Below are 25,531 nucleotides of genomic sequence, written 5' to 3'. Positions count from 1 at the left end.
GGATGGATGAATTGTTCACCACAAAACGATCAATTTAGGCAAACAAAGTAAATATGGTCAATTTTGAATTCATGTGGACTTTAAGTTTGTAAATGTGTATTAAGTGTAGCATTCAAAAATGAAAAAAATATTTACATGAAACTCAAATAAATGAAATAAAATGTATGAATTGTACATAAATTATAATATATATATATATATATATATATATATATATATATATATATATTAAAAGAATTAGGCTATAGATTGCTCAATATATACGTTTATAAAAGTGTAACATTCAACGTACATATGAAAAAACACTAAGAAACTAAGAGATTTTTAGCATAGCCCTAGCCTAGTACATAAAAGACAGAAAGCACACATAAAAAATAAAGCATATTAATAAAGCATAAATTAAAGGTATTTTTGTAAATGCAGTAGTAATTATGCATAATGACTAGAAATGCAGTAGGCTACTACATTTTAACTTTTTACTGATGATCACAATAATAAAAATGTTTTGTATTATTTAGAAATGTTTAAATATTAATTTGGAAAGAGGGAGAAACCTGTTTTTAGCGGGAAGGGAGAATGGATGGGGTGGGTTAGGACTGCATGATAATAATGGAACTGATAATCACAATTATTTTGCTCAAAATTATAATAGTGATTATTAATGACCATTATTCTCAGTTGAGAAATTGCAGAAAAAGAGACAGTTAATATAAATTAATTGCATAAATAGCCTATCAAAAGGGGTAAAACGGCCATTTTGAGGTCTGAGATGGTCCACCTTAATTAAAAAAAACTACGATAACTTCATCAGAGGATTAAAATCTATACAAAATGCATGGGTAGATAATTCTTAACACGCTGAATGTGGCCCAATTTTTCCATGTCTGTCTGTCTGTCTGCGATCATGGGCATTGTTACATTTATTAGTAAAACTAATAATACAGCAATAAATAACGCACTATTTATAGAAGTCAGAAGAACACACCTTTACTTTGAGCTTGTCTTTATTCCTCAACCATTCTCCTCTTCCTTTTTTCAGCTCCAGAAAGATGGTGTTTGGATGCCATTTCTACCACAGTTTAACATATTATTATTTCAATTAACTAAAAATAGCATTGCTGTATGACTACGACTCTGACGAGACTTCGTGACGTTATGACAGACAAGAGGCAATCCAAATATGTGAAGTCGATATTACCATAGAGATTATAATATTTGGTATTTTATTTTTGACAGCACATTTTCTGTCATGCAAAATGCCTCATATAGGCCTAAGAAATTAAGCATTACTAAAGGGCAAGAGCACCACAAAAAAAAAAAAAAAAATCTCTTGTTTCTAAAACGTGAGCATTTTGGAGAGAAGTGTGGTGGAATCCGTGAGTGTGAATACTGTGATAATTACGGTACTCGAGGTCTCCCACTATATCTCGGGCGGTATTATGCAAATTAGCATGTGACGAGCTACTGTGTATATTTCTTATGTTTTCGTATTTTATTCGTTCTATTGTTATGTATTTATTATCTTTTTCGGAAATTTGTCATGTTTGAACTATACAGAGCTATCCTTTTTATGTATGTTGTAGGTCTGGGTAATTTATTAGATACTCACCGTCTCTGTGAACTGTATCATGATTAGTCAGGTCCATGCAATGCGTCGGCCTTCTCTGACTGCGAAAGTCGAGGTGCACGCACCCGAGTGAATTCTCAATATCATACTTAATTAACGATTAATAAAATATAGTATTTGTTAGATACAGGGGCCCCCTCTGGCAAGGCGGGGCCCTAGGCGACCGCCTATGTCGCCTAATGGACGGGCCGGCTCTGATTACACCCCTACTATCTATATCTCTCTTACCTGTCTACCCCTCTGAAGCAATGGTTGAAGCAATTTGAATGCTGAGAAACTTTACTAAGACGATTTGTAAAGTTAGTTTATCTGTTTATTGTTATGAATGTTTGATATTTACCAAAAACATCACTTTGCAGTGTGTTGTTGAATGAGTTTTTTTTAATAATAAATGTATTTTTGATTAAAACATTTGTTAGTAATAGTCATTATTGGGATTTGATCTGGTGTTTTACGACTGCATAATGGGTGTGATGTAGGTCTTAATTTTCATTAAAGTGGTCTTAAAAAGGTCTTAAAAAAGTCTTAAATTTGGGGTGATCAAACCTGGGGAAACCCATTTGTAACCTTGTAAATACATTTAAATTGAATTGTAATTTTTGTGTTTTTGTAATAGAAATTCTTGAAAATATTCACAAAAATTATGGTTTTAAACTATTTAGTTATGTACCACATGTAGCTAACAGGGTTGCAAAAATGTAAAGTTAAATAAAGCAAATCAAAATATATAATATATTTAATTATATTATAGATATTTAATTGTATATTTAATTTGACCTTTTGACATGAAACTTTTTCTGAAGGTTAAGCACCTTCTTTTCAAGCCCTGATTTGTACTTGCTCATGTAAAAGTGCCATACAGAGTACTGGTTTAACTGCATGCCTGTGTTGCCATTGTTGTTTTGTGTGTATGCTGACCCTTGACCCCTGACCTCCTCAGCTGTGTGTCCTCCAGGTGAAGTGGTGTCGGTGTCTCTAAACGAGGTAGTGCACCTGCAGTGCCCGGAAGCGTCACACCTCGCCAAACGCCACTGGGAGCGTCCTAACACCCAACTCTCGCCCAAAATCTACATTCAGCCAGACAACGGCAGCCTCAGTTTTGTGGCGACCCCGTCCACCCTGGGACAATACTTGTGTCAGGCTGTGGAGAACGGCTACACCCAAACGCTGACCATCTACAATGTTAAACAGAAGAGCAACCCCACCATCCTAGCAGCTTCCCCGAGCCGCCCGCAGAGCACCCCGACTGCCGAAACGGGAAATAAAACCCCCATTTCCACTCCCAGGTGGATGATACCCAAGCAGACGGAGCCGAGGCCTAAACCAGAAGATGTGGATCCTACTGTCACACACAAAGATTCGCTGGCGATCACGACGCGCAAAAGTAGAAATTTCACCCGCTTGTCTGGGGCGAACGAGGAAAACTCACAAATGATTGAGCCTGGCGGAAACCTCCAGCAAGTGAACAAAAAGACCTACTTGCAGGAGCTAGTGGTGGTGTCCGTTCTGTTAGCTCTGTGCATCAGTCTCTTGCTAACCATCACGTTTAACAGGTTCAGGCATCTTTTTCACAGCAGGACGGTCCCACAGACGACTCCTCGCAGGGACTCCGAAAAGGGAGGAAGTGCGACGCCCCAGGAGAGAGAGTCTCTCAGAGGGCATTCGCCACGTTTGGAAAAGCGGAACGGACAAGCTCCTAACGGACAGTCCCACAATGGTCAGGCACATAACGGCAAATCTCCCATCACACTGAGCAACAGTATGCTGAACGCCTCTAACGGTCACCTACCCAACACACCCATCTGAGGGCGGACGCTGTGATGGTACCCTCTCACTGTAAACCTCTTTTCTGAGCCAAACTGGGCTTCTGCTGTATCAAGCCCTTTCGCTGAACCACTTGTGCAGGATCAACTGGTAAAAAAAAAAAATACGAAAAAAAAAAGGTACAAATGGCACATTGGACCTTTTACAAACTTTTTGAAACTGTAAGACTCGAAGATCTTGACCTCTAGGTACTAGTGCATTTTCAGTTTGTTAATATTTAAGCTGTAATTTATGTGACAACTGTTTGTTTCAGTCTAAAGTGTATCCGATTTTATGCCTCTCTTAAATCACTTTCAGGCAAACATAAGTGAAATGTATAGATGGACGGTTTAAGATTTTCATTGATCTCTTCAAACTTTTTAATTGATATTAGAAAGTTAATTCAGCTCAGTTTAAAAAAAAATCTTATAATAAAAATTTTAATGGACCTTAAATGTTTTAATTACTAACATTTCCTAAGAGAGGCTTAGAAATTTTAAATTCAAAAACAACTTTTTGAAATTTCATATTTTCCATTCGCATAAAATATTCAGTTTCCAGTATCTGTCTACCTTGTTCTATATCGCTATATCGCACATCTTTTTTTAGTCTTTGCCTTTGTTCATTATTCTTGTCTGATTTCACATTTTAAATGTCAAGACGAGGTATGTTTTCTTTTTTATAGTCTTAAAGGGACACCCAAAAAAGAAATGTATGTCATAATTTATTCATCCTCCTCTCTTTCCAAACCTGTATGACTTAATTCCTTCTGTGGAACACAAAAGAAGTTACTTTGAAGAATGTTGAGAACCAAAGAGTTTTACTTCCCATTGACTTTCACTTGTATATAATGGAAGTCAATGGGAACCGAAACTGCTTGGCTTCCAACGTTCTTCAAAATATCTTTAAAGCTCCACAGAACAAAGAAAGTCAAAAAGGTTGAAACAACACGAGGGTATGTAAATGCTGACAGAATTTTCGTTTTTGGATGGACTATACCTTTAACTTTGCACCAATGCAAAAATGAAGCTTTCAAAGATGCTTTTCAAGTGTTTTATTTTTAAGTATTTTGTGTAACGCATGAAAAAGTTGTGCTGATCGGTCATGTGTAAGTACGGGTAGTTGTATCTCTATCATTTATATTTCAACATAAGAATAACTCAATGTAAAAAATAATACTCAAAAGTGTTATGTCAGTACCTCGTTCATTATTGACCACTTCACTATAACCTAATGGCAATTCACAGTAACTGCGTCAACTCTGGAACTATACGCAAATTTTGTTACATTTTCAGCATCGGAGCATAGTTGAGGTAAACTGAATTCTTTACAAATTGTAGACAAAGAAACCTGATTTTGTTCTTGTCTTAAGTATGATTATTTATTTTTTTATTGGTAGTTGCTGTGTTTTGCCTTTGCACATCAGTATATTGGGCCTGATTGCTACTTCTAGGTGGGAGTGACCTAAACCAATCTTTTGTTTGTTGTTTTCTTTCCCAGCCTGTGATTTGTCACTGAACGGTACGAATTTTAAGTCTTCATTCTGGGGAAATCCCTTGTAAATTGTGATATTGCCAAATCTGTGTTTTATAATCAGAGAATGGAGAACATGTTCTTTCTTGTAGTTCAAAGAACAGTTTCATTTTCTGTTTGTCTTTAGCTGGATAACTGAGTCCCAAACGAAGTCCAATATGTGAAGTCATGAGGACTAGATGCATTCCCCTGCATGCCACTGTTATTGAAAGATTCTGTTTATTTTTTTATAGCCTCCAAAAGCAGGCTGTTTTGAAAATAAAAGATATTGATTTAAAGTGTTTACTACAACTTTCCTCAAAAAATGCTTTTATTGCCACTAGGTGGCATCAGAAGACAAAAAGTGAAAATCTATAGACCATAATTTAACTTTCAAGTGCTCTTCAACTGGTGATGTTTCAGGGCACTTTCCATATTTCTAATGTAAATGTCACATTTATTTATATAGTGCTTTTTACAGAGATAACAGGAAAATGCAACAAAGTTTGTTTCCAGAAGAAAATAGTGTCACAGTCCAGCTTAAGTATGTTCAGTGATGTTTCATTTTGTTGTAAAAAAAAGTTATTAATTTAGTTCATTTATTTATATTTATATTTATATATAGCCGCTCTGAAGAAAACCGTGATGTCATCGTCCTGCTCAGTTCAGTTCTCATATAATGGTATCAATGCAGGCAGATCAATATTATTGTTGAATATTAAATTAAATGTTACATTTATTGTCCCCAACTAAGCAAGCCAAAAGCCAATGGCAACAAATGTGGAGAAAGGCGACAGTGGCAAAGAACCAAAACTCCATTAGGTGGCAGGATGGAGGAAGAATCCTTGGGAGAACCCAGGCTTAGTCGGGGGGCCAGTTCTCCTCTGGCCAACGAACGAAAAGTGTATGATTATGATTCAGGGCAGAAGTCAGACTGGATTGGAAAAATCTGAATATTATCATGTTCCATCTGGTTTAAGATCGGAGTCATCACGCCGGTATGGAGACGGGTTTGTTGAGGATCAGTGCCGATGGCTGTCGTGTCGATGAGGCTTTCACAGGAGAGAGTCTAGTTGACACAACCTCTGCTGACACTTCAGGGATGCGTTGTGGAAGTGTCTAGGCACAGGTCCACCATCTGATCTGGATACGGCCCGGATCCAGTTGAATTACAGTAAATCTCGGAATAAGCAGAAAGACTAACATTAGCGTAGATGCCATTCTTCTTATGATGTAACGAGTAGGGGAGACCGGGGGCAGTTGCAACATGTCATTTTTCTCCAATCAGAAACAAGTTAGAGTGATGACACTCATACTGCATGTTATACACAGTTAGACCACCTAAATTGCATGTTTAATAAAAGTTTGTTGCATTACAAGTTGTTCAATTATTCCTGTCTGACACTGAAATATGGAGAGATTGAATAGCATATGTAACACCTGCACACTGAATCTATGTAGGCCTATATTCTACACATAAACAAAACTCAATAACTGTTATTTGATAAATGACAAAATAAATAAATAATAGGCTACAATAATATTATTGTATAAATAAATAATACTATAATATTATAGTAGTCCTAAAACAGTTAATATTTTCAGAATTCTATGCTCATTGAGACAAAAGACTAAAGTTAATTAATGAAATTTAAGGTATTTTTAACATGTTGCAACCGTCCCTGGGTTGTTGCAACTGTCCCCTGGGTTGGGGTCAGTTGCAACATCTGGCTTCTTCCATTCAAATAAATACTGTGAACAATATGTCATATGTAATCATCTTTAAATGTTATGGGTAATTAGCAGACAGATGCAAGTTTAATACATTTGGTTGGTCTAGTCCAAATAGTCTCTGAGTAACTGAGAGAAATGCAAAAAGTGTTGCAGCCATCCCCGGTCTCCCCCATCTGGTGTTCTAGGAAGTGTTCCCGGTTCCAGCTGACCTAATTTATGTAGCCTAATAATCATTTAACTGATTTGAATAATAGGAATGTATAATTTTCTATGTGTATGCCAGGTTAAAGAGATGTGTTTTTAGTCTAGATTTAAACTGACAGAGTGCGTCTGCTTCCCGGACAATGTTAGGAAGACTGTTCCAGAGTTTAGCTGGTAAATAGGAAAAGGATCTACCGCCAGCAGTCGATTTTGATATTCTAGGTATTCTCAACTGGCCAGAATTTTGAGATCTCAATAGACGTGAAGGAGTATAATGCGTTAAGAGCTCGCTCAAGTACTGGGGAGCTAAACCATTTAGTGCTTTATAAATAATCAGCAATATTTAAAATGTATACGATGTTTAATAGGGAGCCAATGCAGTGTTGACAGAACCAGGCTAATATGATAATACTTCCTGGTTCTAGTAACTCTAGCTGCTGAGTTTTGGACCAGCTGTAGTTTGTTTATCATGCGTGCAGGGCAACCACCCATGAGAGCATTACAATAATCTAGCCTTGAGGTCATGAACTAACTGTTCCACATTTTTCATTGAAAGCATATGTCGTAATTTAGATATATTTTTAAAATGGAAGAATGCATTTTTACAGATGCTAGAAACATGGCTTTCAAATTAAAGATTTGCCAACGACGAAGATTTGACAGAGCAGCCATCAATTGTTAGACAGTATTCTAGGTTAGTACGTGTAGAGGTTTTTGGTCCAACCATTAGAAACTCTGTTTTTTCCGAATTAAGTAATTACTAGTCATCCACATTTTTATATCAGCTATGCATTCCATTCATTTTTTGAATTGGCAAGTTTTGTCGGGGCGTGAAGAGATACAGAGCTGAGAATCATCGTAGCATGTACAGAGTGAACAGTAACGGTCCTAGTACTGAGCCTTGTGGTACTCCATACTGAACTTGTGATCGATAAGACATCTCTTCATTTACTGCTACAAACTGATAATGGTCAGATAAGTATGATTTAAACCATGCTAATGCTATTCCACTAATGCCAACATAATTTTCGAGTCTATTTAAAAGAATGTTGTGATCAATGGTATTAAATGGCAGCACTAAGATCGAGTAACACTAATAAAGAGATACAACCATGGGATGATAAGAGCAAATCATTTGTAACTCTAATGAGAGCAGTCTCAGTACTGGTACGGTCTAAATCCTGACTGGAAATCCTTGCAGATTCCATTTCTTTCTAAAAAGGAACATAGTTGTGAGGATACTGCTTTTTCTAGTATCTTTGACAGTGCACTGTCAAATGCACTAACTGATTTTTAAAGAATTGACTTTTTTTGTGTGTTCTGTGTTGTTTCTGATTTTGAGGATGAATTTTGTCCATTGACAAAATTCATTTGATTCTAATCATAATATAACATTATTGAAAACCAGATTATTTTTTGTTCAGTACAAAAAATGCTTAAACTTTGACAAAAAGTAACTTTTATTGTTACAATTATGAATACAATTGGAAAAACTTGTGAAAAGATGTCTTTCAGTTAGTCAAATAGCAAATAGTGGAGCTCTGCAGCCATCTACTGGTTAAAGTGATAATTTGTTACTTTTAAAACTGCATTTTCCAAAAGATGTGCAAAAATCGTACACTAAACCATGTCAAATTATCCATGTTATCCCCATGAATGAAAGTTAGAAATATGGGTCAAAAATACCCCGAACAGCATACAAGGGTTAAGACAAATGGATTTGTTGTTCAAGAGCTTAAAAGATAGCTTTTTTGGGTTTGCATCAAATGTTCTTCGACTTTTATACATAATAAATTTGTTTATGAATAAAGATTGATCTGTTGAAAGCAGTTATTTTGAGATAGATGCCAAATGTTCTCCTCCTATTCATATTTGACATTGAGGGGGTGCTTACAACATATTTGCCCACCGGCAACTAGTTGCCGCACATTCAAATATGATTTTCAAGAAAAAAAAAGAAAAAAAAACCTTGGGGAAAATAAATGCAGAACATGTTCACATATGAGACTATTAACACGACTTTATGCATGAAACCATTCATACAAATGGATTAAACTAATTAAATTAAATGAATGAAACATTGATTTAAAAAAAAAAAAAAAATCTACTGCATTACAGCACTGTATTGTTAAGTAGAAAAAAACAACAACAATGTAACAAACCCCTGTTCTATTGTGTCGCGTGTATATGCGAGTGAGTTTTCTGGAAGTTGCCATAGCGCCGCATCACTTTGAGTCAGTCTCCATCCATACCAATGCAGAGCACCAGCCTCCTCCTCACTGCGGTACTGCACCGCATGCCTCACACCCATACAATTAACTAGTTGTTTCCCTTCAACCACGTCGCGGATGGAATAACTGAATGCTGCACTTTCGCCTTTAAAGAGAAAACTTACCACAAAGCAACGCGTTTTACTTGAGCTGCAGAGGTAAGTGACATCACGCATGTATTTGAATGAATCTCGATTTGGGACAGGACGTAGGCTATAGGCGACATGCGTGCGGCCGCACCTATGACAGCGCTGGAGGTTACACACGTTTAGGATTTGGAAACCAGAATAAAGCACTGGTGAGTCGCATTGAGTCTGCCGCTCGGTTTGGCGTTATTCATAGCGCAGGTATTAAGCTCGTTATAAAAATGCATGTTCTGTCATAGTGCGGGGCACTGCGGATGAGGAGAGTGATGAAGCTGCACGTTTTGCCCTATGTCTATTTTTGGCTGCTCCTAGCCTCCGAGGCCAAGAAACCACTTAAAATATAATACATCATCACTTGAAAATGGGGAATACGATGCTTAGCTGAAGGTTATATAATACATTCAACACACTTTTGCACTACATATATATATATATATATATATATATACAGTGAGGAAAATAAGTATTTGAACACCCTGCTATTTTGCAAGTTCTCCCACTTAGAAATCATGGAGGGGTCTGAAATTGTCATCGTAGGTGCATGTCCACTGTGAGAGACATAATCTAAAAAAAAAAATCCAGAAATCACAATGTATGATTTTTTAACTATTTATTTGTATGATACAGCTGCAAATAAGTATTTGAACACCTGAGAAAATCAATGTTAATATTTGGTATATAGCCTTTGTTTGCAATTACAGAGGTCAAACGTTTCCTGTAGTTTTTCACCAGGTTTGCACACACTGCAGGAGGGATTTTGGCCCACTCCTCCACACAGATCTTCTCTAGATCAGTCAGGTTTCTGGGCTGTCGCTGAGAAACACGGAGTTTGAGCTCCCTCCAAAGATTCTCTATTGGGTTTAGGTCTGGAGACTGGCTAGGCCACGCCAGAACCTTGATATGCTTCTTACAGAGCCACTCCTTGGTTATCCTGGCTGTGTGCTTCGGGTCATTGTCATGTTGGAAGACCCAGCCTCGACCCATCTTCAATGCTCTAACTGAGGGAAGGAGGTTGTTCCCCAAAATCTCGCAATACATACATCCTCTCCTTAATACAGTGCAGTCGCCCAGTCCCATGTGCAGAAAAACACCCCCAAAGCATGATGCTACCACCCCCATGCTTCACAGTAGGGATGGTGTTCTTGGGATGGTACTCATCATTCTTCTTCCTCCAAACACGTTTAGTGGAATTATGACCAAAAAGTTCTATTTTGGTCTCATCTGACCACATGACTTTCTCCCATGACTCCTCTGGATCATCCAAATGGTCATTGGCAAACTTAAGACGGGCCTTGACATGTGCTGGTTTAAGCAGGGGAACCTTCCGTGCCATGCGTGATTTCAAACCATGACGTCTTAGTGTATTACCAACAGTAACCTTGGAAACGGTGGTCCCAGCTCTTTTCAGGTCATTGACCAGCTCCTCCCGTGTAGTTCTGGGCTGATTTCTCACCTTTCTTAGGATCATTGAGACCCCACGAGGTGAGATCTTGCATGGAGCCCCAGTCCGAGGGAGATTGACAGTCATGTTTAGCTTCTTCCATTTTCTAATGATTGCTCCAACAGTGGACCTTTTTTCACCAAGCTGCTTGGCAATTTCCCCGTAGCCCTTTCCAGCCTTGTGGAGGTGTACAATTTTGTCTCTAGTGTCTTTGGACAGCTCTTTGGTCTTGGCCATGTTAGTAGTTGGATTCTTACTGATTGTATGGGGTGGACAGGTGTCTTTATGCAGCTAACGACCTCAAACAGGTGCATCTAATTTAGGATAATAAATGGAGTGGAGGTGGACATTTTAAAGGCAGACTAACAGGTCTTTGAGGGTCAGAATTCTAGCTGATAGACAGGTGTTCAAATACTTATTTGCAGCTGTATCATACAAATAAATAGTTTAAAAATCATATATTGTGATTTTTGGATTTTTTTTTTTTTTAGATTATGTCTCTCACAGTGGACATGCACCTACGATGACAATTTCAGCCCCCTCCATGATTTCTAAGTGGGAGAACTTGCAAAATAGCAGGGTGTTCAAATACTTATTTTCCTCACTGTATATATATATATGTGTGTGTGTGTGTGTGTGTGTGTGTATATATATATATATATATATATATATATATATATATATATATATATATATATATATATATGTGTGTGTGTGTGTGTGTGTGTATATGTATATATATATATATATATATATGTGTGTGTATATATTTGTATATGTATGTAGGTATATATATGTATATGTATATGTATTATGTATATGTATATGGGGTTAGGATGGGGGATGATGCCTCCTTAAGAACAATGTGGACTTGCTTAAGTTTAGCATGTGTAGTATATGTATACTAATATGTAGCCTATATATAATTGTAAGTGTCATTAATGTAAAATCCTAAAATTATTGTTGCCTATTCATTTTTATTTTGATAATAATTGAATAACTGATGACAAAGGAGAATACCAGTAAAAGAGATTAATCTGAAAGGCAAAATCATACTATGACTTCTATGCAGGCATATTACAGTTTTTTTCAATCGCTAACAAGCGCTTACCCATACTTCAGATACTTTTTCTAAACTCTTAACACAGACTCACACCTACAAAACACAATTGGCCAAATGGTTAATTGTCTTCTCAAAAACACATTTAGTTAAATATATACTAACTCTTCATTTCAAAACAGAACACATGTTTCTCTGCACACACTAACTTTACCAAAACACTGGAAATCTGACTCAAAATGAATTTTTTCTGTCAAAGAATAACACTTGTTTTCACTTCACAAGGTACATGCAGTCAATCAAAGTACACCAGGTTTCAAAATCCTGGCTATTGTTGACATTACTAAAACTGCATAGACTTTTATGTTTCAGTTTTACAGGTATTTGCATGCAAAATATGCAATCCACCGTTTTTACACTAAATTTCTTGGTTGGGAACTGTATGTCCACATGTACAGTACTGTTCACATTCATAAGCATTCCAGTAAAAAGCAAATCATTTTTTATTCCTTTACTGTTTACTACAGGAGGTACAGTAGAAACACGGTTTGATAGAACAGAAAAAGTTTTACAGTATTGCTTACAGTGAACAAAATATCCATGAAACACACAAGAGCATTCTGAACAAAAAAACACACCCACAAAACCCCCCACAAAATTACTGTATCTAATCTCTGCGATCTTTAGGGTTAGGCCACATGTTTTCATCAAGATCACATCTGATATCATCCAAGGTGATGCACCTGGGATAAAACTGCTTGGTATGTCGGATCCACCCTTGGAGCCAGCATCCATGGCTTCAAGGAGGGACATCTGGTCATGTGGCTGATGGTCATAAACCTTCCACCTTCACATTACATTTTGTCCAGGTTGACGCCATTTGGCCAGATTGAATCCTGCCTCATCTATGTATATGAATTCATGAGGGGCATGGCTGGCCTCCAATTCCATAACTCTCAAAACAAAGTTTATGTAAATCATGTCATTACTGTATACTATACTGTAACCTATTACTGTGTAGGTTACCTACTTGCAAAGTGCAAAGCTTATAGAACTGGACATTGAATTGAATATACAGTACACTATACCTGGACATATTGTCATTGTAGCTCCTTGACTCTCACTGATATATTGTTTTTTAACTGATATCATTGCAGAAGCAGAGGTTTTTATAAACTTTCATTTCATTTCATTTATTATACAGGAAAAGTTAAAAGTAACAGTTAAGTCACCGTCAAACGGGCCTGGCTCAGTTTAAGCAACTGGTTTACAGCAGGTTCCTGTTCTGCAGCAACATAAAACAATGAACAAGCTCAGTACATTTTTACAAGACATAGCAATAGACTGAACAATGAAGACAAATCTATAAACAAATTAGTGTGTGCAAGTATGACTATCCCGGAGAAATAGTTTATATGTTTTTTTAAAAAGTATGTTAGAAGATAATGTTCGAATATGATAGGGAATGTCATTCCAAATTTTGGTGTAAGTATAGAAAAAGGATCTCTTACCAAAATTATTTTTGTAAGACGGAACTGGGATAAGTTCCTGAGAGACTGACCTAGTGAGACGTTGTGGTCTCATCTTGTGTGTCGGAAGAAGCTCTGTGAGTGCTGGTGAAGTGCTGTTTAGAATCTGAGAGTAAAATGTAATGGCATGACAGTTTACATAGTTCTGGAAAGTCAAAGCTTTTGTATGTGTTAGGGCATTGCAATGATGAGACCATCTTGGGAGGTTACTATGAATCTTGAGTGCTCTGTAGTATAGTCGTGCTATCGGTTCGGTGATTTCTTTTGTAGTGAGAGACCATATTGGCAAACAATAAGACATAGTTGAGAACACAATAGCATGTAAGTAAGTTTCAGAGATTGAGGAAGAGAGATACGACCTTATCTTATTATAAACATAGAGTTTCTGATTCAGCTTTTATTCAGCTTCATATTGTGAAATATTAGTACAATTTGAAATAACTGATTTCTGTTTAAAAATATGTATGTTATGTAATAAATTGTGTAAAATGTAATTTATTCCTGTGATGAAAAGCTGAATTTTCAGCATCATTACTCCAGGAAGATGCATATGGACTCGAAAAGCTTGTTTCTTCATGACATTGTTCAAAAGCAACACATTTTGCTAGCAATCAAAATCACATTTTGCTAAAATCATGAAATTTACAAAAATGGTAAAAGTTAATGTAAATGGTAAATAAATAAATGCAGTCCATACTGTAGCCTATCTAAGGTTTGGAATATTGTTTTTGCTATTGTGGGATGTTGTGTGTTAACATTTGTAAATACTACAAAAACAATCCATCATTTTGTTGGGAGGTATAGCTTGTCTGTTAAGAAAATGTAAGCATTATGGAAATGTGTTCACTGACTGCATATTGTGTGAAAACGACAAGAAATGTGTGAATGGTATGGCCACAAAAGACCGATGCTGTGCTAATTGTGTTTAGAGTTTTGAAAATGTGAACACTGATTGGACAAACGCTTGTTAGCGACTGAAAAAAACTGTAATATTTACAAAATATTTACATATTTTAACTGAAGATATTTCACAATAGCAACACTATGAATGCAAATCAAATGATTTCACTTCACTAACCTGTTGGTTTTAATGAAAGCAAAGGTGCCTGAAATGTACATCTAATTTATGTAAATGCTGAATAATAACCCCAATTAATTAATTAATTATTAATTTTAAAAATGTCATCTTGCCCCATGGTGGCATCTTATACCTCAAATCCTCTCCTTTATGATGGGGTTAATGGAAGAACCACTATCCGTAGAGTTTTCGTAGGAACTTGTGGGTTCAATCTTTTTCCTCAGAGGCTTTTTGAAACTGCTATCCACATTTATGAGGGTTCAGAAGGTGTATATTGTTTGGGGTTTTGCACAAAATACTGTCTCCATGTCGGATTAGTTTCTTTTTTATGTTTTCTCTCACAGATCGTTTTGGATGTTTAGTATAAATAGAATCATCTTGTCTCACTTGTTGTCAATGTGACCCTGCAAACCAGTCACATGGGGCAATTTTTTGAAATTTAGATGTATACATCATCTGAAAGCTGAATAAATAAGCTTTCCATTGATGTATGGTTTGCTATGATAGGACTAGGATAACATTTGGCCGATATACAACTATTTGAAAATCTAGAATCCGAGGGTGCAAAAAAATCGGAACATTGAGAAAATCGCCTATAAAGTTTGCGATTGTGCTGTAAAATAAATGTTTTATATATTTACGGTTGGAAATTTACAAAATATCTTCATGGAACATGATCTTTACTTAATATCCTAACGATTTTTGGCATAAAAGAAAAATCGATCATTTTGACCCATACAATGTATTGTTGGCTATTGCCACTAATATACCCGTGCGACTTGTGACTGGTTTTGTGATCCAGGGTCACAAATGGTGTCTCTACAAGCTGTAAAGAACTAGTCAACCATTTTAATGCAATAGATTGAAGCTTATTTTGCCTCAGTCAAGTTCAAGTCAAAGTGTTTTCATAATGGAATAATGGCAAAGTACATACAGTAAAAAGTATATCATTCTATAAACTAAAGCCTATTAAGCCTGTAACAAAGATTTTTTAGATTGTGGGTGATAGTTTTAGAATAGTCCATTGAAATTGGTCTAATATGATATTGTGTTCCTCTGGTGGATCTTGGGGCCTGAGAAAAGATATGATTTCAGGCATAAATGGCACCATGAGCATGACCTGTTTAAGGGTAAATGCTCAGTCATCCATATTTGTTTCCATTCATTCTGTCCTGCGCTGCCTTCATCTGTCTTCGTTCTCATCTCTGTCTGTTTCCCTATTCACTTTAGGTTCCTCCTTCATCTAAATCAAGAGGTCTCAAAGTGTATTTCTTGATCTTAGCATAGCCACATCTCAAACTGCCTGACATCAGCATGGGCATGGAGAGTCAGGGTCCCACTCGCCCTGTAGGAAATCTGACGCCAAACCAGGTCAAGGCATTTCAGAACGTGGAGCCGAAGGCGCTGGGGGTGAGTTTTACATTCAACACCGCAAACAAATCTGATATTGAATGCAGGAAAAAGTGCACAGGAGTATCTTTATATACCAGTTATTTCACATGAGCCTCTTTGTTGCACATTTTTTTACAATATGAAAAACTGAATTAAATCTAATTGCCTTTTTGGAAACATACCAAGTTTATCTTGTTGTGTTGTTTCAGTCCATTCAGATCATTATTGGTGTCTTGTGCTTGTGTCTGAGCGTCACCATTCTTCAGCTCTATGAAGAGGTCCACTTCTCTCCTGATGTCATCGTTGTGGTAGTGATTGTTGCTCAGGTAAAGCTGAATGTACTAATGTTTATTTAATTTGTTGTAATCTGGGTTTAATATTTAATCTATTATTGAATCAAATTGTTGCTATAGTAGCAAACAATCATTTTTTAATCTGTTGTTACCAGTTGCTTGTGTCTGGATCCATTTTAATCCACACTGGAAGGTTTCCAACTCTGTTTTGGGTGAGTACAAATCAAAAGGATTGTAGAACCAATGAAAATATTTACCGACCAGACAAATGTTTGTTCCCCTCTTAATTATTTTAATGCTCATACACAAATGATTGTTATTAGTTTTGCAAAAAAAAAATAATAATTTGGAATGTTTTGAGCAGATAATGAATTCTAATGTTTAAATGATTGAAATTAGATTTGTAGAAAAAATAGAAATTGTGCCTGTTTAGGACAGTGTTGCCAAGTCCGGGGTTTTCCTGTGGAATTGAGCTACTTTTACACTGTTGCCGCTTGTTGAATCGCTTCCCCAGGAACTCCATTTTTATCCACAGGAATGTGACTTTTACGGTGGGACCCCCCACAGACATTCCAATTGATATTTTTTGGCCGTGATTGGGCGGGTTTGGTAAAAGCAATTGGGCATGTTTTGTTACGCAAACCTGGCAACCCTGGTTTAGGATTTTTTTTTTTTTTTTTTGGAGCAGATAGTAAAGGATAGGTAGCTAACAATTACATAGCCATCATACATATGAACTTATTTTTGGTCCTTATAATTTCCATACTTCCATTAATAGTTTGATTTGACGACTATTCAAATATGGAAAAGAATCATAAGAAAGTATATTTCAGTCTTTTCTCAGTACTGAGTTTCCCTTTTCAATGTTTTGACGAATCACAGTGAGTTATAGCTGTACAGTAACTTCTGTCCCATCGTGTGAAGGTGAAAGCCACACTGGTTGCTCACCTGGTCAGTGCAGCATTTTCCACTGCTGTTCTTGGGCTGCTGTCCCGTCACCTGCCTTACCGTCAGGACACTTACCACTGTGAGCACTGCAGGAGACTGGAGATCTATGCTGTGGTGAGCTCCCAGATCTGCTACTCTGTTACTGCACTGTTGAGCAGCTTGCATTATTGGAAGATGGGTTTGTGTATTTTTGCACATATACATTTACATTAATGATGAATGCATGTGGGTGTGTTTTGGGTGCAGTGGGATGGATGAAACACTGTAAAGTGGGTATGATGTGATGAACTGGCCACATCAACTTTCTTGTTACAGTTTTTTCTTTAAGAAATTTCCTTGATGCCTTTTCAAAGGACTGTACCGAAGTGCAAAACATAGCATCTTCAAAACTTTCAATAAAAAGCATAATGATGTTCTGTCTGTCAAAAGGCCAAGTGGTTCAGATGGTTGAATAATTTTTAAGAATGTGCAGTGCAGTGGAGTTAAAGAACTGTTTGTCTTTTTTTAACATAAAAGAAGAAAAGAAAAGAAAATTGGAAGCTGAAGTTTTAGTATAATTTTAAACCTTCATTTAAAATGATACGTATGTGATTAAATCTTCTGTTAATTTCTTTAATCAGTGTGATTATTTTGTTTAACCATATGGTTAAATACAGGCTTCATGAAGTGAAGGATTATGTTGTTGAAATTATTATTTGGGGTAGTGACTTATAATTTGATGTGGGTTTACACAACATACTTTATTAAATTGCTTTGAATAGGATTTTTTTTTTTTTTTTTTGGTAGAATATTAAGTGGTTTATCAATTGTTGAGAAATATAGAAAGATATGAATTGCTGACATAAGATGTAACAAAATATGTTAACATCGCTCCTATTCATTTGTTCTGCTTTGTAATTTATATTTTGTCTTATATAATTATAACAGAATAGAGTAATGGATATTGATCCTTTGCACTTGGTACAGACTTTTTCTGATGCTGGAGAAAGTAATAAAAACAGTGCCCTTTCAAGGTATTTGGACTATAACACTAAACTTTGGGGTTGGTTGGTTGGTTGGTTATACTGTACATTTGACTTTGAGGCTGCTCATGTTTATAGTCTATGTTTGTAGTAAAGTCCAGCAATGTCCAGCCACCTTACAATGGCTGGACATTGTAAACATACTCTGTGTAATACCTGAAAAGAAGTGAATAGTTTTTCAAAAGAAACATCTTTTTATAATAGCTGTCCAGTTAAGTGGTTTATGGGATTTGTCCCAATCTCAGAAGTCCAAAACCTTTCTGAGGGCACTGTAGTTTGTCAAGGAAGCCAAAAAACTGTAACAGTTTTTCTAAATTGACCAATTGGGTGTGCTTGCAGCAACATTTGTATATGAATAATAGCTTAGCTATATTTTTAAAGTGAGCCATGCAGGTCTTTGGCAAAATTCAACATGATTATGTTTTTTGTGTCTGCTTTTCCAAAGCAACAATACTGTTACAGGAAGTGCACTTATACTGTCGAGAGACATTGTAAAGTAAGTAATTCTTACCTTTATGTTTTTCTTTGTGTACATGAATGTGCTTAAATATTTTCTGATAATGCGAGAGAGAGAAAAAAAAAACAGGTACATAAAAAAAAGTATTGTTTTTAAGGTGACAAACATTTTGCTGAAATTCAAGCACAAAACATATATTGTTAATTCAGGTACATTTAGCCACCAATGTGACAGCCACTCTAACATTAGCCCAACATGCCTTGAATTCACCCTTTAAGGATCTTGTTTTTCATTGTAATTATCAAAAAATGATCAGTAGCTTTGCGTATACTTGTGTTTTGAGAGTGAATGCATGCGGAAGCAGGGTGTGGGTCATTTTGAAGATAGTCTTGTCAGTTTTGCACTTTGGGCCAGTTGTCTGAAAATGCTTCAGAATGAAAGATACCTTCAATTATTTGCAGATGTGCTATGAAAACTCAAATGGTCACCCTTGCTAATCTTCTGTCCATTTTTGTTATTTTTTATTATTACAACAATACCTGCCTTACTAGTGAGCTTGTCTGCATGTTTTTAAGAGCTGATCTCTTTGGCAACTTCCAAACATGTGGACGAGCACATCAGTTTTGATAGCTGTTGTAACTATTTTGTCTTTTTAGGTAAATTGACAGATGTTATAACCACTGTCTTGTTTTTCTGTCTCTTTTGGGTGCTGTCAGCTCTTGATTGATGGCTTCTTGGCCACCTTGGTTCTGTTTCTTGTGGTGGAGTTGGTGATCTGCATTGTAACCATTTTGTTTGGACTCAGTGCTCTTGCTAAAGCTGGTGTGAAGGTCAGTTAAACATATGCACAATAGTAGGATTAGAGAGAGTATGTGGTGACGTTGGAGATTTTGTTGTGTTTAAAGGGTTAGTTCACCCCAAAATTAAAATTCTGTCATCATTTACTCACCCTCGTGTTGATCCAAACCCCCCTTTCTTTGGAACACAAATGAAGGTATTTTAATGAAATCTGAGAGATTTCTGTCTTTCCAAAACTTTGATTCTTCAGAACGTTCATTAAGAGAAAGTAAAATGAAATCCATTTGAAATGAGCGGTTTAATTCAAGTCTTCTGAAGAGACATGATCACTTTATATGATGAACAGATTTTTTTTTATAAACATTGATCAGCTAATACATAGATCACTCAAACGGAAGTTTACCAAATGTTTACCAATGTTTAAGTTAACAAAAGCCTAAAATAGAGTTTTTGGTGAATAGTCTTTCAGTGGGAGGGACAGAAATCTCTCAGATTTCATAAAAAATATCAATTTGTGTTTAGAAGATGAACAAAAATCTTATTGGTTTGGAACAACATGAGAGTGAGTATTTTTTTGTGTGAACTACCCATTTAATGCAAGTAGTATGGTAAATTTGGTAGACTTCTGGTATAAATGTGATTTGCAATGTGCTCTTCAAAACTGTCTGAGCAAATCCTTTCCGTGATAAACTAATATAGTACATTGATGAACTCTGTTTTCCACAGTTTCCTGGTTTTAGACAGCGTGCAGCTCCATCTCAGCCAGAGGCGGTCACCCCTAGCCAACCTCAGGTACAACTATAAAGTTTTAGTAATTGTTCTTTGACAATAGGAAAGTCCAAACAACTATAACAATAACGACACAGAGGAATGATATCTTTGGAAACACTAACAGCCAATCAGAATCCACTCGACTTTAAAGAGCTCAAGCATTTAAAGCGGCAGACGACGTAACTGCAGAGTGTGCTTATAATAAACAGAGAGTTATTGTCCATTGTTGTGGATGCTAAGTATAGTTATTGTTATTTCTATCATGACAACTCTTGGAAGAGTCATGGTAATTGATATGACAATGATAATGTACTTGGTCTTGTTGCTGCTGCACAAATAGCATATGAAATTACTTGTAGCAGATCTATACAGGTGGAGCCGGGGAAGGTGAAGCACGTTGCAAACTGCTACAGTAAACATTGGCCAACTATTTAAATGTTGAGCAGCAAGCTCATTGGCTATATGCAACAGCTTGTGCCGTGTAGTTAACGATGCAATTTCGCTAAGGGCCCATCAGTATGCGCCATCTAGAGTTTCATGACAGAACTTTGTATAATCATTTTTATAGTAATCGTTCTTGGTGTGAAGGGGCCTTACTCCTTTTTTAGTTCTAGAACCTGTCAACCAATCAAACTTCTGTTTCTTCCCAATTCCATTCAAACCTTATAGGTGGAGGTGTTTGTCTCAGAGGTGGAGCCAATGCCAGAGCGCGTGCCTGAACCTCAATCTGAGCCAATAGAAGAAATCCCCAGCCCTCCCACTGAGCCTCAAGTGGCCCCCATGGACTCTTTAACAGACGTTTGACACTTCATGCTCATGTGATCTGTATGTATAGTGTAGGGGCTTTGGTGATCAGTGAGGTTTTAGCAGCAAGGGTTTTTATATTTTAGTGGTATATGAAATCGACATGATAGGGCTTTCCAATATGTCATTATGCTTAAAGGGATGGTTCAGCCAAAAATGAAAAATCTTCATCATTCCAAACCTTTAACACTTTCTTCCGATGAAAGTGGATTAGCATATTAAGTCATGTAATAGCCTAGTTTTGAGAGAGTACTTTGTGAATCATTATTCATTAAAAATCTTGCTTGACTTCTGTGGTCACCGTTCATGTTAATTGTTTGTAAAAGTGTAACATTCTATTATTTTGTCCTTTTGCATTCTACAGAAGAAAGAAGTTCTGGGTTTCAAAACACATGACGGTGAATGTTCATTTTGGGGTGAACTATCGCTTTAACATTGCATTACCTGGCCTAAAAAGTCTGTCAGCCGATGCACTCTTACTGATATTCACGACCAATTCGTACGTGTTTTACGAGGTGGCTAATTCGTATGAATTCGTACGATTTGTCTAAACCCCAGTGACGGGTAGGTTTAGTGGTGGGTTAAGGGGTAGGACATTCGTGCGAATTCATGAATTGGGCAACTCGTAAAATACATACGATTTAGCAAAATTCGTACAAGTGATGTCTTAGTGACGAATTAGCCACCTCATAACATACATACGAATTGCCGTGAGATTGGGTTGGATATTCCTCAAATATTCAGGGTCAACCCCTAACCCTGAATATTAAAGGTGCTGTATGTCCTTTTTTTAAATTGTTTTATTACTATACTAAAGGATAAAAATACCACAATATGTTTGCAGAGACTTAGGAAACATGCTATGTTTATCCCGCTCATTGCCAATTCACCCAATAGTATATCGATACCCCAAGTTGCCATTTGGAGGAAAACAAAGCGTATTGCAGCCATGGAAGTCAGCAAACAAACTGGGTCAGAGATTACAGATTATATCCGAACTAAAAAGCTGGCATCCATCTAAAAAGCATCCATCTTCGCGTCTGAGGAGGATGGGGTAGGGGAAACAACTCTCTCCAATATTTTGAATTTGGACTGCAGTACCCATTTCAACCGCTAGCTGTCAATATTACATACTGTGCCTATAAACATCTATAGTTAATTTAGCCTGAACCACTAATTTCACCGCTTGTTACCTAAAAAAATAAAAAATAAAGATACAAGTTTAAAAATCTCCCATTGATACGGTGATTGACTATTCATAATTTTAAAGTTAACTGGCAGCAAAGTTATCATCATGTTTGCATACTGCTTTGTGATTGATCTTCTCTCTTGCATCTGTTTGCATATTGAATTGTGATTGGTGCATGCTTGGGTTCTTCCTTGCATATATTTAAACATTCAGAGCATTTACACTGTGCAGTGTTTATTATTTCAATTGCAAATCAGCTCTAATGTAGCATTTCATTTACACTGAACCAAATATATGTTTAGATTTTAGACATGTGAATTTAGACGTGTGTGAATTCAATTTTACAGAGACTGAATTAAAAAAAAACTCTATTCAGGGTTTCCACGGACATGAAAAACCTGGAAATATCAGGGAATTCGAACATTGTGATTTCCAATCCTGGAAAAGTCAGTGCTATTAGTGAATGTAGATCTTTCAAGCTATCTCTATAAATGACTTATGGAAATTCCCCAGAAAATCAAGTACAAGATAATGAACAATAGCATTAATATTAATGCAGAAAGATCACAGCATGATTAATGTAAATGTAACAACAACAAAAATATGGAGGGACACATTTATCTAAACAATGCAAGCATGCACAGTTGGATCGGCTTAATGCGAGATGTTAACAGGAAGCAAATTTTTGATATATACTGTAAATCAGCTTTAAAACATCTTCAGCTCTCAAAAAATATATATTGCAGGTAATATTGTGTTAATTGAGAAATGGCATCTTACCACTTATTGCAATATTAAATACATGGACCTAACTTATCAACAAACAAAAAATGCTCTGTATGATGTTAATATACATGATGTAAAATATTCCCACAATTTGTTTGACCTCTTCAGTGTTAGTAGTAAATTGATGGCATTTACTGCCTAGCCTATCTTGAACTCAAATGCTCACAAGAAAATGAAAAACAGTAACACTATCATTCTGTTAAAAGAAAATAATATTTTGTGTGCTCTCCAAATGTAATATCAAAGAGTGGGATGAGTTCTCTGTATATATGATGTATACTTTCTAATGTAAAGTCATTGGTGCTAGTAGTAAATCTTGAAAATCCATTTCAGTGCAGGATGAGGTTGTGTGTCTAAGAGATCATGTTTTCATCTTGATCAAATGGAGAGAGTTAGAATAGGGGTTTTATGTGTGTAACCTTCGGCCCTTTCTCAGCTAACAAAATGTGTTCTAGAAATGTTTTGCTAACGTTCCCAACCGTTGCTAACGTTGAACCAACATTCTATTAATGTTACTGGAAGAACATTTGTTCATAACTTTGAGAGAACGTTAGCCGAAGTTCTGAGAACAGTCCATGTTAGCTGGGCTGTTTGTTTGCCATTATTGTTTCACAAGGCTTAATAGTAAAGCTAATAGTTATTGTTGTATGCTACTCACTATCCAGACTCACAGAATGTCCATTTTATTTTAGTATCTCAATTCATGAAATGAGATGTTATACAGTCATAATCCAAGGAACTACGGTTTATTACAGATCTAACAAACCAAAGTATTTTGTTTATCCACCGCATTAATACTTTCATTTACTTTCATACCTCTTTTACACAACATCTGTATATTTTGTGCTCTGTTCACTCTGTCACATATTGTTTGATTGTGATCTTAAGCATGCTGCTATTACTTCAGTTTCCACCAGATGGGGATCAAAGAAATTAGTCAGTGTAATAACACATTCTCATTGTGTCTGAAGTGAATTGACGTGTATTTTAGGTGCAGAATGGTGTTATTAAACCACTTTTTTGCACCAACAAGGTGATGTTATTGTGTCTTGTTTCCTTTTTTTTTTTTTTTTTTTAGTGTAGGCTATAAAAAGAACCTTATAGTAGTAAGTTGATGTTTTTCATGGTGGTTTTGATCAAGGGTAAACTATTATATTATATTATATTATATTATATTATATTATATTATATTATATTATATTATATTATATTATATTATATGCTGTCAAATCATTCAATCAAGATTAACTGCATTCGTCACAACTCCTGCTTGAAGCTAGAAAGACATATTAAATGATTTAATAAAAAAATATAATATGTATTTCTTATTAAATCATTTAATATGTCTTTCTTGCTTATATCATATATCAGATACTTTCAGATGTTTGCACTTTGTATTATCAGTTATGATTTAATATTATGAATCATCATATGCTTTCATAACATGACAGACTTCATGTTATTTATAGAAACGTGAAACAGTCGATACACTTAAGCTAAAGTAAAGGTTCCTCATTTGTGTTGATAGGAACATGATTGATTCTACCGTGAGTAGAGTAGATCCTTGTATTAAAAACATACGTAAACAACCTGAATCACCTTTCAAAAGCGACGGTGATTCATCTGCCCTTGTGAAAAAAGAAAGGTACACTTTAGCGTAATTCAATACGGAAGTATTTACTTTAAAAGAATACACAAGTGTGAACTGAATGTAATGTTTTCAGGAAATTAACTGCATGTAAATTGCAATTAAATAAAACCGTATTATAGTTTAAATTTAGATTAAATGCAGTTAGTTTAACTTTTTAGCATGCTTTTTTGACACATTAGTACATCTTTAAGTACATAATGTCCTGTACTCTCCTTGCCTTTTAATTTATTAGTAATTAATTATAGCTTTTTTTAAATACAATATACTTAAAAAATTTGAAGGACACTACAAGTGCACACTCGATACGCATTCATAAGAAATGCTTTCTTTATAAATAGCTGTTTAAAGGTAATCCTTTTTGATTAATAATCCACAAATAATGACTTTACACTCTTTGATTACCTTGTGACGCAAAACTGTTACTAAAGATAGAATTAGGTGCAGCACCTCTGACATTCGGTCAACTATTGACATTCTATTGAGAGTCAGAGTTTTTTGTCAGAGATGTCTGGCATTGCAGTTGTTTTTTTCTGATTTGGGATGATTACTCAACACATATAATGAATTTGAGTGAAGGCACAGCTTACATTAAAGTCTTCACTGATCCTTGACTGATTTTATGTGGTATTATCTTAAACTTGCTAAGGAACGTGTCATTGCAGAGGAAAACGTGGTATACTTGGAAGTGGTGTGAAGGATAATAAACTTTATTTTCTATAACGCCTTTAAAAGTTGCATCTCAAAGTGCTTTACAAGCATAAGTTACAATAAAAAAGAAATACATTACAGTTTTTCTCGATTGTTTACACACATTTTCTGAAAGCATGCCTCATATTCTCAGAACTCTACACACAAATCAAAAAACACACACACAATGGGCAAAACCCCTCATTTCTCCTGCAAAATGAAACTTTACATTCAAAACAATGTTATTTCTTTTCAAAATGGTATTTTGTTTTCAAATGACACACACAAACCATCATATGAATAGACATTTATAAGAACCAGTTGAACACTGA

At 35.9% G+C, this 25,531-nt stretch overlaps 2 protein-coding genes across 4 annotated transcripts in view; both read left to right on the top strand.

Annotated features, from left to right (window-relative positions):
• The window catches only part of sema4ab (sema domain, immunoglobulin domain (Ig), transmembrane domain (TM) and short cytoplasmic domain, (semaphorin) 4Ab), a 43,081-nt gene extending 37,835 nt beyond the window's left edge, over nt 1–5,246 (top strand). The window contains exon 15 of one of the 2 annotated variants that reach the window (XM_084422784.1): nt 2,583–5,246. In XM_084422784.1, coding sequence (XP_084278910.1) covers nt 2,583–3,433 — 851 coding nt within the window. In that variant the 3' untranslated portion in view covers nt 3,434–5,246. Of the gene's footprint in view, nt 1–2,567 lie in introns of both variants that reach the window. The other variant, XM_084422783.1, reaches the window with a different exon arrangement.
• A 133-nt stretch (nt 5,247–5,379) lies between these two features.
• Nucleotides 5,380–23,883, top strand: LOC311299298 (uncharacterized protein). Of its 2 annotated transcripts, XM_084422795.1 has the most exons (9): nt 5,380–9,305; nt 15,632–15,811; nt 16,003–16,119; nt 16,242–16,298; nt 17,011–17,148; nt 18,502–18,552; nt 19,230–19,343; nt 20,038–20,103; nt 20,752–23,883. In XM_084422795.1, the coding sequence occupies exons 2-9, from the start codon at nt 15,716–15,718 to the stop codon at nt 20,884–20,886; spliced, it is 774 nt and encodes a 257-aa protein (XP_084278921.1). In that variant the 5' UTR covers nt 5,380–9,305; nt 15,632–15,715; the 3' UTR covers nt 20,887–23,883. The 2 variants fall into 2 exon arrangements, with proteins under 2 accessions (XP_084278921.1, XP_084278922.1); XM_084422796.1 differs by lacking the exon at nt 18,502–18,552.
• The last annotated feature ends 1,648 nt before the right edge of the window (nt 23,884–25,531 follow it).

Source organism: Rutilus rutilus (assembly GCF_951802725.1).
Source record: "Rutilus rutilus genome assembly, chromosome: 11".
Taxonomy (NCBI): Eukaryota; Metazoa; Chordata; class Actinopteri; order Cypriniformes; family Leuciscidae; genus Rutilus; species Rutilus rutilus.
The sequence above is the reverse complement of the archived record's forward strand: the minus strand, read 5'-3'. Positions and strand labels throughout refer to the sequence as shown.

Bases quoted from the DNA above. Each gene is read 5' to 3' on its own strand.
- LOC311299298 (XM_084422795.1), top strand. From the start codon at position 15,716: ATGGGCATGGAGAGTCAGGGTCCCACTCGCCCTGTAGGAAATCTGACG. The intron at 17,149-18,501 runs GTGAGCTCCCAG...GCTTTTCCAAAG, and splicing joins GACTGGAGATCTATGCTGTG to CAACAATACTGTTACAGGAA. The intron at 18,553-19,229 runs GTAAGTAATTCT...GGGTGCTGTCAG, and splicing joins CTGTCGAGAGACATTGTAAA to CTCTTGATTGATGGCTTCTT.